At 37.3% G+C, this 16972-nt stretch overlaps 2 protein-coding genes across 2 annotated transcripts in view; both read left to right on the top strand.

Moving 5' to 3' along the window:
• The window catches only part of LOC123312907 (aromatic-L-amino-acid decarboxylase), a 602665-nt gene that overhangs the window by 97281 nt on the left and 488412 nt on the right, over positions 1-16972 (top strand). The window lies entirely within an intron of this gene.
• Positions 8480-12388, top strand: LOC123314025. Its single transcript, XM_044899137.1, has one exon. The coding sequence runs from the start codon at positions 8480-8482 to the stop codon at positions 12386-12388; it is 3909 nt and encodes a 1302-aa protein (XP_044755072.1).

The following is a 16972-nucleotide window of genomic DNA, read 5'->3' as shown; positions in this document are numbered from 1 at the left end:
GCTGCGGCAGCCGCTTCAATATTTCCTACATGCAACGGAGATCGGACAAAGTTCCCGATCGTTAGTTGCCGCATCCGCTCCGAGTTAAAGAATGAACTATGTTATGTTTTGCAGGGCGCGCTGATAAGAAATCTAAACAAAACAAATCTCGGAGTAAAGAAAAATGTAACCAATTCAGAACCCCAGACAACTCGCAAATGAAACGAAAACAACTTTTTACCTGGTAATAAAAACTAAAACTGAAAATACACTGCTAATACTTATACAAAGTGAAATTTAGGAGCTCGAATATACACGTCTGTCTTCAACCGTGAACGACATTACATTCTGACATTCTGACTCAAATAATTGAGCAGCTAGTACAGAATCATAATGACTTATTGTGTCAACAAGATGGCGCGACTCCACACAATTCACTCAATGTGTCAAATATCCTCTACAGGCTATTTGAAGATCGATGGTTGGCGAACGATGGTCCACATCTTTGGCCACCACGTTCTCCCGATTTAACTCCTTTAGACTATTATGTTTGGGGTAGGATAAAAAATATTGTCTACTCAACTCCCCTGACTGATAAAGAGGACTGCATAGAACGAGTCAGAAATGCGTTCAGGTTTGTTTAGATTTTTAGATTCATAGTTTTGAAACTCAATTTGGTTTTTAAACACTTTTGCAGATCTCTTCCTCTCGATGAAATAAGAAGAGCAACGCACGAAGCATTCCTGAGACGTATAAATAAATGTCTAGAAATTAACGGTCAAAACTTTGAGCATCTTCTCTAGTTATAACTGCGAGAGTTTGCCATGGTTCTGCTAATAGTAACTTGAAGTCGGTTTCAAAAAGGGGTGAAAAATCTACAGCATGGTTCAAATAACAGTTCCTGAAAATTTCATCTTTTTGGCGTGAAGGGAAAAGAAATAGATGAAAATTCAAGACGAAAAACAGTTTTTTGTGAATAACTCAGATAATATCCATTTTAGGGCAAGGGTGTGATGCATACACTCACATTATTTTTTAACGTAGATTCAATATCTACCATAAAAAAATGGGGTTCTAATTCGAAAAAATTGATTTGTCACGATTTTGTCATCCCTAACTTTGAAAGCGATTTTTTCACCCCCTGTATCATGAATCAAGATTTTGATTTTTAAAATGGATACATCAATCTTACATCTTGAAAAATCCCAAAAATGAAAATTTTCCATCCAAAAACCTCGAAGTTATTCTTGTTTCAGCGAAGCTCTATTTTCGATTTTTTTTTCGAATTTTCCCGCTCAGAGAGAATTTTCCAACTAAAACTGAAAAATGTTACATCAAAATAACTTGATATTTTCTATGGAATCTATTTCTGCAATAAAAAAATGGTGTTCTAATTCGAAAAACGGAAGTTCACGTCATTTCCGGAAAAACCGGAGGTGCTCATGCCTTGAAAATATTTTAGATTTCATCAGCATCGTGAAATACTTATAAGTGCTGAATTTTATGAAAATACGTTCAGTAGTTTCCCGTATAAATATGGGTGAGGTTCCTCGTGAAAGACCCTGTATAGATATTTTCGTCCAACTGCTTTCTCAACTTTTCTAGTAGTTTCTTGGGTATCAGGCCTGTAGATGATATGACAATAGGGATGGTCTTGATATCTTTCAACTTCCATTATTTCAGTGTGCCTATCTAGAAAATTGTTTTTATTTAGAATCGCCATATCAATGAATAGTGTTCTGTCCTCATCCTTATTGATCAATATGAGGTCTGGTCTATTGTAGGTTATTTTCCGGTCTGCGAGAACCGTACGTATGATTATTATTATTATTGATACAAATTACAGAGTTGAGGTAAAAAACCTATTGACTCTAAAGAAAAAAAAATTAACATAATTCCACATGAGAAAGCATGAATGAATGAATGAAAATGACAAAGATATAATATGCACATATCATTGAGCACCACCGAGCTTCCAGCGATCATAACGATTCATGAACGTGTTGACACTGCCAGATTCAACCATTGTTTCCGGTAAACCATTCTGATTGAAACTCTATTAGACAGGCAATTCTTACGTGTGTTGGTCCGGAATGGCTCCTTGGAAAGCTTAAAAGCATGTCCTCGAAGGTTGTTCCTGTTGAATTAAAAGTGGTATATTGTCAAATTGACCTACCGTGTAGTCAAGTGAGAAGCGAAGCTTTGCTCTGAAAATTAATGAACCTGTTTATTCAGTTCATTGTTGAAACTGCTATGAAAATCCATGAAAAAACTATACTGTCTTCCCTTTAAATTAGAATATTATCGTCTACTTACAATATGAAGTCAACATTCTAGACTGATTAAATGAAAATGCATAATTTTTTTAAATTTTTTATTTAAGAGTGTAATGAATTCTCAATCGAACATATAAACTTAATAAATAATTTAAAGGACATTCCTCACAAGGGTAATTGTAAGGGCAAGACTTTTCTTTTTCTTTCATCATTTTAATCCTAAAATTGTTTTGAAATTACAAAAATGAAAAATGTGAGATGATAGTGCTTGTACATTTGTCGGATAGACTGTAATTAGAAAAAATTATTTTATTTCAAATATTACAATGTATGATAATTGTGACGAATGATTCGTACAATAAATCGCGAAGACTTAAGTCAAGAATGATTAATTAGTCCCCCTGAATATTTTCTTTCTTTGGTTTCGAAGTAGCATCCTTTTGGAATTGAAATCAGATAGTTTCCCTTGATAGTGGTAAAGTCTTGCTTTTTGCACGACGTCAAACGTCGTTTTGGTTTCTTCAGGGATTATAGCGATGAATTTTGAATTGTCTATCCTCTGAATGAAATTTTGATTGGCTGTTACTGAATGATGTTGGCAGTTTATAATTGGTTTCTTCAACTGCATCAGTTGAAAAATACAGTCTTTCACTTTGGAACCCTTAACCAGGTGGTTCTCATCGCAATAGAATTGTTTTTGCAATTTCACACAAGATGAAGAGGTATAGAGTCATTCGGGGCAACTGTACGCACTTTTGCCTTTCAAGCCATACCCCGTTTCAAATGATGAAGCTAGGAAAATTAAAACATATTCATAACATAGGGAATTTTCTTATCTATAAAAAAACATCTGAAAGCAAACTAACAAAAACGTTTTCTTTCCGCAGAAAAAATTTAATAGTGAAAGTCGGAGTGCGTTCACATGCCCCGTATTTTGGGTAAGTGTGCGCACCCTCACGGGGTAAGTGAACGCAGTGCTTAGTGAACCACACAATCAAAACAAATTACAAAATGATGTCCTCAAAATGTTACAGTATTAGAGAAATGCTGTTTATTGTCAATACAGAAGCGCCTTTTCACAAGCATTGCCTTATTAATCGTGCCACCATTTCTGGTGAACACAACACTTGATACATTTCCCCGTTGGTGGCTCTTCATATTTTTCTGAAGAAATAGGAGAATATTGATCGAGTCTTTACCAAGAAAATCAAAAATGTCATAATTTATTCCTCACTGAACAAATTCCCATATAATGAATCTATGCGCACACTTTCCCCAGTGCGCCAGAATTTGAATTGACGTTCTTATAGAGTTGATCAGCTAAGAGAACCTAAAATTTTTTATTATATATTTAGATTAATAGGCGCATGATCGAATAAAATATTGTTTAACACTGTCGGACTCGGAACTTGGACCTGGCAGAATTTGCAGAGATGCTAAAAATTAACAAGAAAACTAGTGAATTTGTTTGATTGCAAATAAAAAGTTAACGAAACGTCGCACGGCGCACTCCTATGAAAAACTAATTTGTTGATTCTGCGCCCTTGCTTCACCCAAATGAACCCCTCTTTCATACATTGCATAGTCGAGATATATGCACTGCGCACACTTACTGATAAAACTTTTCATTCATTGTCAGATAAGTGTTTTTATGTAGAATTATGGTATTATTGATTGACGGAATAGAATGAAGATGATAGTGGGAGAATAATTGAGGGAGGATAATTGGAAAATGCAGAATGAAAACAATTTTGAATTGCATCTACTTTGATCAGTTCATAGAAACTATGATATTCATCTTCATTCTCGAAGATTAAACTATCTTGAGTGTATTGTTTCGTTATTTTCGCAATGATCAATTTCAATTCAGAGAATTTGATGATGCTATGATGTAAAACTCCTAATTTTGAGAAACTAATAGCGTTTTCGATTTCATCGATCATTGTCATAACGATATTGACTGATGTTCCAATTTGATCCATAATATCTTTGATTCTCATAAATCCAGAAAAATTATCTTCAAGATTTTTGAATTTTATAGAGATTTTTTCGAACTGAGAAGTAATAGTTTTTTGATTCTGTTGAAGTATCGAAAAAGTTTCATTAAAGTTCTCAATTATTTCTCTGGATAAAGTAATATCAGAATTTAATTTGATTATAACTTCTTTCTGCTTATCTTGGAGATTTCTGAGAGCATTTTCATAATAAACTGCATCGTCAGCGTCCAAATTTCTAGTATTACTTTTAATGATTGTACCTAATCCATTGACAAGAAATCTCTTCTTTCTTCCTTTTGGAATTAAGCAATCCAATTTTTGTTTAGCAACATTAAATTGATATTCGAAGATATTTCCTTCATTTTCTAATTCGGTGTAAAATATACTTTTGGGTTGATTAAGAAGAACATCTTTCACAGCCAAATATTGGTTTTGAAGGTTATTAAGTTCCTCGAGGATAGGTTTGATATCGTAATAATGTATGAAATCGTGAAATTTTGACTTAATTGAAGCTTGGCCCAGGTATATCGGAAGAATCCCTGGATTCTCTTGGAGGTTCATTTTTTCTATCTCCTGAGCTGCTACTAGATGCACTAGGAGCATCCTGTAAAAGAATTTTGGTTTTAATTTTTGGTTTTTTCAAATTTTGCTTATGAATTATTTTAGAATAACTTTGTATTTTAATCTTACTGCACTCAAGACCTTTTCTTTCGCGAATTTGGGAGTAAGCTTGTTTCTAATATTTGACTCAACTTTACGATATACAACAGAATCTGGTTCATAATTGAGAGGTTCTTGCCTTTTGTCGTTATGTTGATTCTGTTGTATATCGTAAAGTTAAGTCAAATATTACAAACATGCTGTTTTCTATTTTTCAAGTCTTCATTTAATTTTTTATAAATCTGCTTAGTCCTTTCTCTATTATTTTCAATATAATTATTTATCAATTTTTCATTAATATCTATATCGAGGGGATCTTTAGTATCAAGATGGCCGTTTATAACATCAATGGGCTTCTGTTTGGTGGAAGAATGGATAGAATTATTGTAACCGAAAATAGCATAAGGCATTAAATTTTCAATGTAAGTAATTCCTTTTCCTTGGGTTTTCACTATTCTCAAGTGTCTATTCTATTAATGTCGAATGAAATCTTTCGATCAATCCATTCGATTGAGGATTATTAGGAGTTATGTAATACGAAGTGATCTGATGGACTTTCAAGAATTCCGTAACTACACCATTTTTAAGTTCCGTTCCGTTATACATAATTATTGTTGTAGGTGAACCATGATGAGTCATGAATATTAAAAGTGAGCGAACGATCTCAATACCTGTTAAAGACAACAATGGATAAGCCTGAGCATATTTCGAAAAAGCATCAATAATTGTGAGAAACTTTTTATTTTGAGCCTGGAAGGTACCGATATGAATTATTTCGAATGGCTTCGAAGGTGTTGGTGTGAGAGGTCTATGTCTCCAGCCCCTCCAAATTTGAGTTTTTAAATTTTTTTGACACTAAAGTTTTGTACTGGTTTTGTACCGAAATGTACCGTTGGAAAAAAGTTTTGTACCCCTAATTAAAACGATGAAAATACGGATTTTAGTTTGGGGGGGTCGTAGACATGCTCACCGCCCACTTCCGAAATTGCAAATTTTTTTTTATCTCAAAGTTTTGTTCTAGTTTTGTACCGAAATGTATCGTCAAGAAAAGGTTTTGTACCCTAAGTTTAAGGGGTCTTAGGAGGGTTTCAAATTGGGGGGGCTGGAGACATGTTTTCGAAATAATGAGATTTCGGTTTCCGAAATAAGCTAAAACATGTGTACTAGTTTTGTACCGAAATGTACCGTCACAAAAACGGCACAATTCTCTACCCCGGGGGTGTACCTGTGCTCCATATAAAGTATTGAGGCTTCAGGGGTGTTTTTTTTCACACTAAGGAATATGGGATATGGGATATTGGTTTTGTACTTTTTCGATACTGAAATGTACCTTCGATAAAAAATTTTGTAGCCCCAAATAGAATGAGTGAATTATCATTTTCAACAAGGCTATAGGCCACAGGCAAGTAGGTATACCGCAACTTTGAAAAAGCAAATTTTCTCTATGTAAAAATTTCGTACTGGTTTTGTATCGTCAATAAAAGTTTTTTAGTCTGAGATCATGTTTAGTTTGTGACACCCTGTGCGCGGTTTGTACATTGCATGTGAACGCCTTTATATTATAAACATGTGTAATATGACTTCTGTGCGGAAGATAACGCATATTGAATTAATTGCGCTGTACGACATCGAATGTAACACATTAGATTAAGCCAAAAGATTGTAATTACGAATATATATTTTAAAACCAAGAAATTTTCAATTATCTGTATATCCAACGGCGCAAACAGTTTTGGTGACCCCGACGTGATTTGAAATCAGTGGAAAAACATCGAAATTCAAGAATAACGACAGATTTTCTGGAGGATCCACTTTGGGAAATCGCGAGCCACATTGCTGCAATTCATCGTTTCCGAAGCAGAGGGAAGTGCATTGTTTATTCCTTTGTAATTTTTCCTTCACATGATTCAGTTTGCGTAATTCATTACATTCTATTTTTCAACTAACAACTAACTCAAATTATTGACCGATTTAATTCAAATACTATATCATTTCAGGTGAAGTTGACCTCTGAAAGCTGCATAACAGTTATTTGAAAATCCAGTAACGGTTAATCTCGATTAATAACCATTTGAAGTCGCTTCGTTGCTGCAGAACCGTTTTCGTTATCAGCCCAGCTGCGTTATCAGGAATAACCGTAACGTATTCATTGTTTTGATTATTTGATTCCGTTGTTTTTTTGTTCCATCATTATTTGAGTGAAACGTTTTCTGCGTCGACAAGATGAGTGATTTAAAGGACTTAATAAAACAAAGAGGCAGTTTAAGAGCACGTATAACACTTTTTGAAAAATATTTAACGCCTTTAATGAATCGCAAGGATTTATCAAATTTGATTTTAAATGAGGTCAATATCAGATTGAATAAAATGCGTGAATTGTCGTGTAGTTTTGAAGATATTCAATCAAAAATAGAACTGTTGGATGAAGATATATCTAAACAAATGGAAGAGCGTGAAATCACTGAGAATATTTGTTTTAAGTTAATGGCTCAAGCTCAATCACTATTAGATTCTTTTCAAAATAATGCTATCGATGAATCTTCATCTAACATAAGTAATAAGTCGAATAATTACAATAGTCTTAAATTACCACCTTTGAAAATTCCACCCTTTAATGGTGATCAAAACAAATGGATATCATTTAGAGATACATTTACGTCATTAATTCACGATAATAACAGTATTGACAATGTCAGTAAATTCCATTATCTCTTATCCTTCTTAGAAGGTTCAGCATCGTCTATACTCAGTTCTATTACAGTATCACATGATAATTATGCTGTTGCTTGGGATTTACTGAGCCAACGTTATAACAATAAACGTCTTCTTATTAATGAACACTTAAGGTGTCTCTTTGCTATTGAACCACTACAGCGAGAAACTGACAGTGGATTGCGGTATATTATGGATTCATTAAATAAAAATTTGAGTGCTTTAAAGTCTTTGGGAGAACCTACTGATCAGTGGGATACTATAATCATTTATTTTGCATCTTCAAGGTTAGACACCGTAACCTCCAGAAAATGGGAGGAGTTTAGGAGTGATATAGACTCAGTTACTTTAGAAGAATTTTATTCATTTCTTCGTCAGAGATCTGTTGTCTTAGAAACTATGAATGCTTGTAAATCTGTTAAGAACAATGAGAAACGTCATAGCTTACCAAAAATAAATAACAAATCCTTCATTGCGTCCTCACATGATCTTTCACCTTCTAAAGGGTGTCTTATATGTAAACTAGAACATAAAATTCATGAGTGCTCTAAATTTAAATCATTGCCTATAGAAGAGCGAATCGCTAAAATCTCTTCATTAAAACTGTGCACTAACTGTCTTCGAGGCGGCCACCAATCCTATCAATGTAAGTTGGGCGGTTGTAGAATATGCCATCGAAGACATAATACATTGTTACATAAGCAATTACCTTTACAACAATCAATACAACAAATAAAAAATGAACAATCTGCAGTTAATACTAATAACAATAGTTTAAATACAAGTGAAAATTCGAATTTTTCAAATCCTGCAGTCGAGTCCACGGTAGCAAGCTCATCTGGCACTTCTATTGCTATGTCTGCTGTCTCCACCAATCAAGCTCTTCTTTCCACGGCGTTGGTCAGGGTGACAAACAAGGACAAAACATTTATTCTCAGGGCTTTGCTGGACTGCGGCAGTCAATCATCTTTTATTAGCTATAAGGCTCAACAAAATTTAGGTATCTACAAAATAAAAAAATATCATCAATATATTTCTGGTTTGGGAAATATGCTACTAAATGTCAATGAACATTGCAACATAAATATACAATCGCTTCACAACAACTTTAATATGAACATAAATTGCTCTATTCTACCTAAAATTACTGATAATGTGCCCCATTGTACTTTGCGTATCGAGAATCTAGGAGTCCCTAGCTCTTTGCACCTAGCCGATCCAGGGTTTCATCAACCTTCAGTAATAGATTTACTGTTAGGTGCTGATATCTTTTGGGATCTGCTTAAGCCAAATAGGCTTATCCTGGGACATCAAGGTCCTATATTACAGGAAACCTACCTGGGTTGGATAGTAGCTGGCCCCATGAAGGGGAATACTCACGATAAAGACAAAAATACTAAAATATATTGCCACTTCTCAAAGGAAATAAGTAAACAATTAGCAAAATTTTGGGAACTGGAGGAAATTCCTAGAGATAATAAAAATCTCAAAAACAACTACTGCGAGAACTTATTCAGTCGAACTACTCATCGTGAACATGATGGTAGATTTTGTGTTCGAATACCACTAAAAGAGAGCTCATCAGTTCTAGGTGATTCATATAAAATTGCCGAAAAAAGGTTAATGCAATTGGAAGAAAAATTTAAGCGCAAACCTGTTTTCAAAGAGGAGTATCGTAAATTTATTAGAGAATATGAACAATTGGGACACATGACTGAAATTCCTAAACCTATATTTGGTTGCTACCTTCCACATCATGCAGTATTGAAGGAAACTAGTGAAACAACAAAACTACGAGTTGTTTTTGATGCTTCTGCAAAAACCTCTACGGGTATATCGTTGAACGATATACAATATATCGGACCAGTAGTACAAAACGACTTGTTCTCAATTTTACTGAGGTATAGACAGCACAAGTTTGTGGTGTCAGCTGATGTGGAAAAAATGTACCGTCAGATCCTCGTTGAGCCCGAGCAACGAATACTACAATTAATTTTGTGGCACGATGATCCGACCCAGACCATTAGGGTATTTCGTTTGAATACAGTAACCTATGGTACTGCATCAGCACCATTTTTGAGTACGAGATGTCTTCACCAACTTGGATTGGATTGTAGTGATGAAGTAGTCTCAAAATGTATAAAGGACGATTTTTACATCGATGATTTACTTTCTGGTACTGATGACCCAGCTGAGTTGATCCATATAGTTCAATCAATCACTGAAATTTTAAGATCGGCTGGTCTTCCGTTACGAAGGTGGCGTACAAACTGCCCATCTATCTTTCAATTCCAGTCAAATATCTCTACACCTAAGGACTTAGATGTTTCTTCACCATCCAGTGTCTTGGGATTGAAATGGGATCCATTAAGTGACATTCTGCAATTTTCAGTTGAAAACATCAACTTAAACAAAAATGTAACTAAACGTACTATTTTGTCCAATTCTGCTAAACTCTTTGATCCATTGGGTTTGCTAAGCCCTTGTACTATCGTGCCGAAGATAATACTACAAAAATTATGGCAATCCAAACTGGGATGGGACGACCCAGTAGATGATAAATTAGAATCAGAGTGGCGGAATTTTACAATTAATTTGAACACAGTATCAAAGGTCGGAATTGGTAGACATATACTCATCAATCAGCCCGTTATTATAGAATTACATTCATTCTCAGATGCTTCACAGGCAGCATATGCTGCAGCTATTTACCTCAGGTCGATAGATAGCACAGGCAACATTTTCGTCAAATTAGTCTGCGCCAAAACCAGAGTCGCTCCAGTAAAACCTACGACAATACCACGCCTTGAGCTGTGCGGGGCATTACTGTCAGCACGACTGAGCTCAAAGGTTGCGAAATCACTCCGTTGTGATATAACTTCTTCCTATCATTGGACTGATTCAACGATTGTTTTAGGTTGGTTGTCCTCTGAAGCTTGTAACTTGCAACCCTTTGTCGCCAACCGTGTCAGTGAAGTACAAGAATTGACTGCATCTGGTACTTGGAGGCATGTGCCAGGCGATAAAAATCCAGCGGATATGGCCTCTAGAGGTGTAAATCCTAAGTGTATGCAGTCAGCTACACTTTGGTGGGAAGGTCCACCATTTTTATTTGAGGATCCTTGTAGCTGGCCTCAAACAATGAACACAAAAAATATTCTCGATTTACCCGAGAAGAAAACTACTGCTAAATGTTTACACGCTACGACTACACTCAATTCTACTATTCATGTTAACTCTTTGATAAACTTCGATAAATATTCAAGATTTTCAACTTTACAGAGGTCTGTAGCCTACGTTTTACGTTTCATCTCAAATTCGCGCAATAAAGTCGATAAATTTTCGAGTTCATTGTCCACTGTTGAGTTACATTCTTCACTCCAATTGTTGATAAAACTGCACCAGAGAGATTGCTTCTTAGATGAAATCAGAATTTTAAGTAATAAGCAGAACTTACCCTCTTATTCTCGTATGTTGTCGCTCAGTCCGTTCCTTGATGAGAATGGCATACTTCGTGTTGGTGGCCGCATACAGAAGTCGAAGGTTAGCTATGATAGAAAACATCCTGCTTTGTTAGATATAAATCATAACTTCACAAAATTGCTATTTTCCTATCATCACATCAAACTTATGCATTGTGGACCTCAGCTTTTGTTGAGTGATTTAAGAAATGAATTTTGGCCTTTAAGAGGTAGAATCTTAGCTAGAAGCACCATAAATAATTGCAAGATATGTAGAATAATGAAAGCTAAATGTTTAAATCCACTAATGGGCAACTTACCTGCTTCTAGAGTCATCCCAAGTTCTCCATTTCAGGTTAGCGGTGTCGATTTTGGCGGTCCATTTTACATCACAGACCGAAAGGGTCGCGGTTGCAAAATAACAAAATGTTATTTATGTCTATTTGTATGTTTTGCCACTAAGGCTTTACATTTAGAGGTAGCAAGCGACCTTACGTCTGATGTTTTCATTTTATGCTTGCGACGGTTTATATCTCGAAGAGGAAAGCCTCTTCAATTGTTATGTGATAATGGCACAAATTTTGTCGGCGCAGGCAACGAAATCGCGAGATTCTTAAAAACAAATAACGAAGAAATCTCAGGTTTTGCAGCAAATGAGGGCATTAATTTCAAGTTTTCACCAGCATACTCCCCTCACTTCGGTGGGCTTTGGGAAGCGGGCATTAAATCCGCCAAATACCATATCACTAGAATCTTAGGAGACAAACATTTGACATTTGAAGAACTAACAACATTATTTACGCAAATTGAAGCAATCCTTAATTCCAGACCATTGACCCCACTTTCTTCTGATCCTACAGACCTTAATCCTTTAACTCCAGCACATTTCCTCATAGGCAGGCCACTCACTTCATTGCCAGTAGAAAATCTCTTACAAGCAAATCCTAACAGGCTCAGCAGATTTCAGAACCTCGAGAGCATGCGTCAACATTTTTGGCATCGTTGGAAGAATGAATATCTCAGCGAATTACAACAAAGGTCCAAATGGCGCATCAAGCAAGAAGGGCTAAAGGAAGGCGATCTGGTTGTCATCAAGGAAGCCAACGTTCCTCCTTTGAAATGGCGTATGGCCCGAGTTTCGAAATTGTTTCCCGGATCGGATGGAGTTTCAAGAGTGGCTGAGCTTTACACATCCAAGGGTATCATCCGAAGAGCTGTGCACAATCTTTGCTCCCTGCCGGTACCACCAACAGCGGAAGTTCCTCGAAGTCCAAAGGGATTCGAGGGGGGGGAAGATGTTTAGTTTGTGACACCCTGTGCGCGGTTTGTACATTGCATGTGAACGCCTTTATATTATAAACATGTGTAATATGACTTCTGTGCGGAAGATAACGCATATTGAATTAATTGCGCTGTACGACATCGAATGTAACACATTAGATTAAGCCAAAAGATTGTAATTACGAATATATATTTTAAAACCAAGAAATTTTCAATTATCTGTATATCCAACGGCGCAAACAGTGGTCTTAGGAGAATTCCAGGGATGGAGACATCTTTTCGAAATAATAAAATTTTGGTTTTCGAAACAAACTGAAACATGTGTACTAGTTTGGTACCGATATTTACCGTTGTGAAAGCGAAATTAATTGTGCGACTAATTCAATTTTTCTCAACATCTCAGGGACGCTGACCTGTACGACTAAGTTGCTGTACGCTAGGACAATATCCGTCTCGACCAAGGCGATTGGTATTTACGGTATTTCCTGCGTGGAATGCCACATACTCCTTGCTCCTCTGGGGATGTGGGGAAGGGAGGCAAGAAGCTAGGACCCCGTCTCACGGATCTCACAGTCTGGTGACTGGCTTGAATCGTTCCGTAGTATCCCCCTGGCTCTGATTACGGAACTCGAGCTGTCCGGGGTAGATCCTCGGAAGGTCTTGACCCGGTCTGCTGTGTATAGTTCGTAAACAAATATGACATATTTGTAACAGACGTTGGCCCTGGTCCCTCGGAGATTGCGCAGAGAGGTTGTGGTATCTGTCGGACAATAACGGTACTCACTGGGTCTCCTCCGGATCCGGAGATGCCGGGGACCAAGCAAGTCATAGTTTCTCCGACGTATCACCACGAACTATGTCCACCCCGTGGTTCCAAGGGGGAAAGTGAGACGTACTCCTTGCGGCCACGCTCGGATTCCCGCCGGGATAGACGAGTCGTAGATCCGATACGAAGCACTAACATTGCTCCTTGGGTCTTCCCCGTGTCGGCGGACTCGAGGTGCCAAGAAAGCCATAGTTGCTTCTTGCAGGTGGTACTAACGGTACTTCTTGGGTCTACCTCTTGTCCGCGGACTAGAGGGGCCAAGAAAGCCATAGTTAACCACGCCACTTCCTCCTGCGAATCGTCCGAAGCCTTTTCTCGATAGCTCTGTCTCCGGCAGAATGCCTAGACTTTAGCCCTTGGATTAGAAGGATTTTGGGTTCGGGATATTGCGATGGGAAGCACTAACATTGCTCCGTGGGTCTACCTGAAGTCCTTAGATTTCAGGGGCCACTCAAGCCATAGTTACTCCACATCCAATTTCGAAGTTGATCCTGTTTCTTCTCTTCGGTTGGAAGTCCTCTTCTTCGTTTCCCACTGTCATTTGCGCTGTTTCCTGTAACATAGAAATCTTTGTAGTGGGAAACTCATCAGAGATAGGGACACAACAGTGAAGTACTAACAATACTCTCTGGGTCTGCCCGAGTCCATGAATTCATAAACTCTGGGAGCCAGAAAGTCATAGTTACTTCCTGTTGTTGTTGGTCATTCTTAGTCTTCATTGCTCCCCTCAAAAACAAGTCTTGAGATTCCTCGCAATTACTTAAGCCCGTGCACCACGACAAGGTGATGACCATCGCACGGGCCGTTGAGGTGCCCTGCTAGTGTAATATTACACCAGCAGGGCACTTTTGATTATCTATATCTCGGTAACGGTAAGTGATAGAGAAAAACTAATTTCAGATTTGAAAAGAGCAAAACGAGATCAAAACACAGATATCCCCCAAGCTAAGGTGAGAAAAAAACTCGTAATGAGCAAAACGAACGGACTGGTGAGTAAAACGGAGCAAAACGAGAACTTTTGAATGATACCAATATTGCAAAGATCCGTTGAGGTGCACTTTGAATTGTCTTTAGCTCATTGTATAAAGGTGAACAAAATAAACTTAGTGGTAAGCAAAACGGAGCAAAATGAGAGCAAAACGAAGGCATAAAAATCGTAAAAATTTTTTGAGGTGCCTGCTAGGGTAATGCCGCTCTATATTCAATGCAGATCACAGCAGCTTTGTGACAGAAGGTGGTTGATTAATTACCATGGAAATAAGAAATCTAGAAAAATGAGACCTCTGAAAATAAAGGAAAGAACCTTTATAACCGAGAATTTTCCCTAACAGAAAATTATCTGAAAAAACACTGATTCAGACAAAACCATCGCGTTCGCTTTAGGAATAATGCACTAAAAGCGAATCAGTTTCCCCTGACGATACTCATTTCAAATAAAGAAAAATTGAAAATATTAAAATAATACTTGACCAGTAATAATTATCAAGTAATACTATTTTTACATCCGCCGCATTGCTCATAATTCTTTACGTAAAATAAAATTCCCGCGCATTTTCTCATGCGCGCCTATATGATGCGCGTGTTCTAGGAGGAGTAAATAATTCGGTTCATTTGATCAAGAGTGCAACTCCTGGTTTGGTGTCTATAATGGGAATTCTTCGAGGAGCTATCAGAGCTGACCACCTTTTTTTCTGACAAGCATGAACTCTCACGTGTTGGAGGTCATCTTGCAGCCACCTTTTTACTATATTTATTTATTTATTGTACATTTAGGTTGCAGAGAGTACAATGTACCAATAAAGCAACAACACATTACAAATTAGATAGTCAAATTCATATTAATACCAGTGGTTTACTGTACAATAAGAAGACGACAGTCGAGAGCGAGACGTCGAGTTTTGTTGTGATGTGTTGTATTCAGTCCAGATCAAATCGATCGTTGGTTGTGCAAATCACATCAGGTGAGACTTTTTCCATATAATAATTGGTGATTTTCGTTCTTTTCTCTCTCATTGATATTTACCACCTTTGTAAAAAACTAAAACGTTTAGCCATGTCGGAGACCTCAGATAAAGAGGGTTCCTACATGGAAGCCTCAGAAAAAGTCGATGACTTCAGCGAGAATGAGTCTGAAGGATAGACTACTTCACGAGAGGATAACGAGCAAATGAAAACTCAAATCGCGAAACTGAATGAAACAGTCTGCCAATTGATTAATGAACTCTGCTAGCGAAAGAAGGAATAAATAAGCTCGCCGAAACCCCCTACATTTGCCGAAAATGCGAGTTCGGCAGCGAGAAATAATGTCACTTCTGACATTAAGAGGAATCAAGCACCGCTGATTGCTAAACCACAAAATGCGCCCCAATCTAAACGCGCGCGTAAAGACAGCTCCTCGTCAGACGAGGAAAATACCAAAAAAGCACCTGAAGTGAAGATTTCTAAAGCTACTCCAAGAAATTCAATTATAGCCGCGCAACTGTATTAGAATCATCGCGTCAACCGTAGATGATTATAGAAAAATCACCAAATTTTTCGAACACCATGGTAAAGAATTTTTCACCTACCAAATGTAGGAAGAGAAGAAGATATATGCCGTCATCAGGCATTTACCAATCGACGCTGATCTTGCGTTGATTAAGGACGACCTGATATTCCAGGGAATATCAGACGCTGAGGTGTCCAGAATGACATCGTACAAGACGAAGAAGCCCATACCTCTCTACCTGGTTAAAACCCAGAAAAAGGAAATCTTCGAAGTGAAGCGACTCTACAATCCCTGTATATATATATTCTTTTGAATGTAAGCAATACATTTTTGGTTATCAAACAATATAGCATATGTATAAGTTTTAGCAAAGGTTAGTGTAACGGGGTACCATACAATTAGGAGTATGATACAAGAGCTTAGGGAAAAACCTCAGTAAAAAAACCCTGTCTCCCCGTGAGTAGTGTAGTGATGACATATTTGTTTACAGAATGAGCTTTTAATACTGAAGGGCTTATTTCCCATTGATATAAAAATTTCTTTATCCTCTTTCCATTTCGAAATAATATCTGAAACAAAGAAACAGAGCAGAAAACGAAGAAGAAGTGAATAATAAAGCTTTCAACGAAACTTATTCAAAGACTGAATGAAGAAAAAATAAATAATTATAAGTACATAACTTGTCCTTCAATTGCACTGGGAGGAATAACATCTCAGCGTCAAAAACCTTCTGCTGATCGTGGTGGAGGATCACCCTCGTCGTTAGAAATGCCTTCAGTAGTAAATTTATAATAGCCAAATCTTGCTTTTGACTGGGAGGGTCTATCGACCAGGTACAGTCTTCCAATTGATGATTCTTCTGTTCTTCAGTTCTTCGGAGAACGCTGCAGGACCCTTATGTTGGGGAATCATCTCTCATAGATATACCAGTGGTTATTCAGTAGAAAATTGAAAAAACGAGAAAGAAATTCAAAAAACTTCTGACACTTTATTGTGGTTGAACACAAAAGGAGGCCTGAAAGTCCAAGCCAGTGCTTTAGGTGCCAAAGGTACGGACATGCACAGAACAAATGCTCCTTCCCGTGAAGATGCGTGAAGTGCTCAGGAAGCCATAGCAGCAATGACTGCACACTTACCAGAAAAGGTGAAGAGAGAAATGCCACATGCATCTTATGTGGAGAAGAGGGCCATCCTGCTAGCGACAAAGGATGTAGCGAGTTCAAGCTGGTGACAAGAAAGAAGAATTCCCGAAAACAAGCTGAACAGGAAAAGTCGGTAACAGAAACTTGAAC

Source organism: Coccinella septempunctata, chromosome 5 (assembly GCF_907165205.1).
Source record: "Coccinella septempunctata chromosome 5, icCocSept1.1, whole genome shotgun sequence".
Lineage (NCBI taxonomy): Eukaryota > Metazoa > Arthropoda > Insecta > Coleoptera > Coccinellidae > Coccinella > Coccinella septempunctata.
The sequence above is the reverse complement of the archived record's forward strand: the minus strand, read 5'-3'. Positions and strand labels throughout refer to the sequence as shown.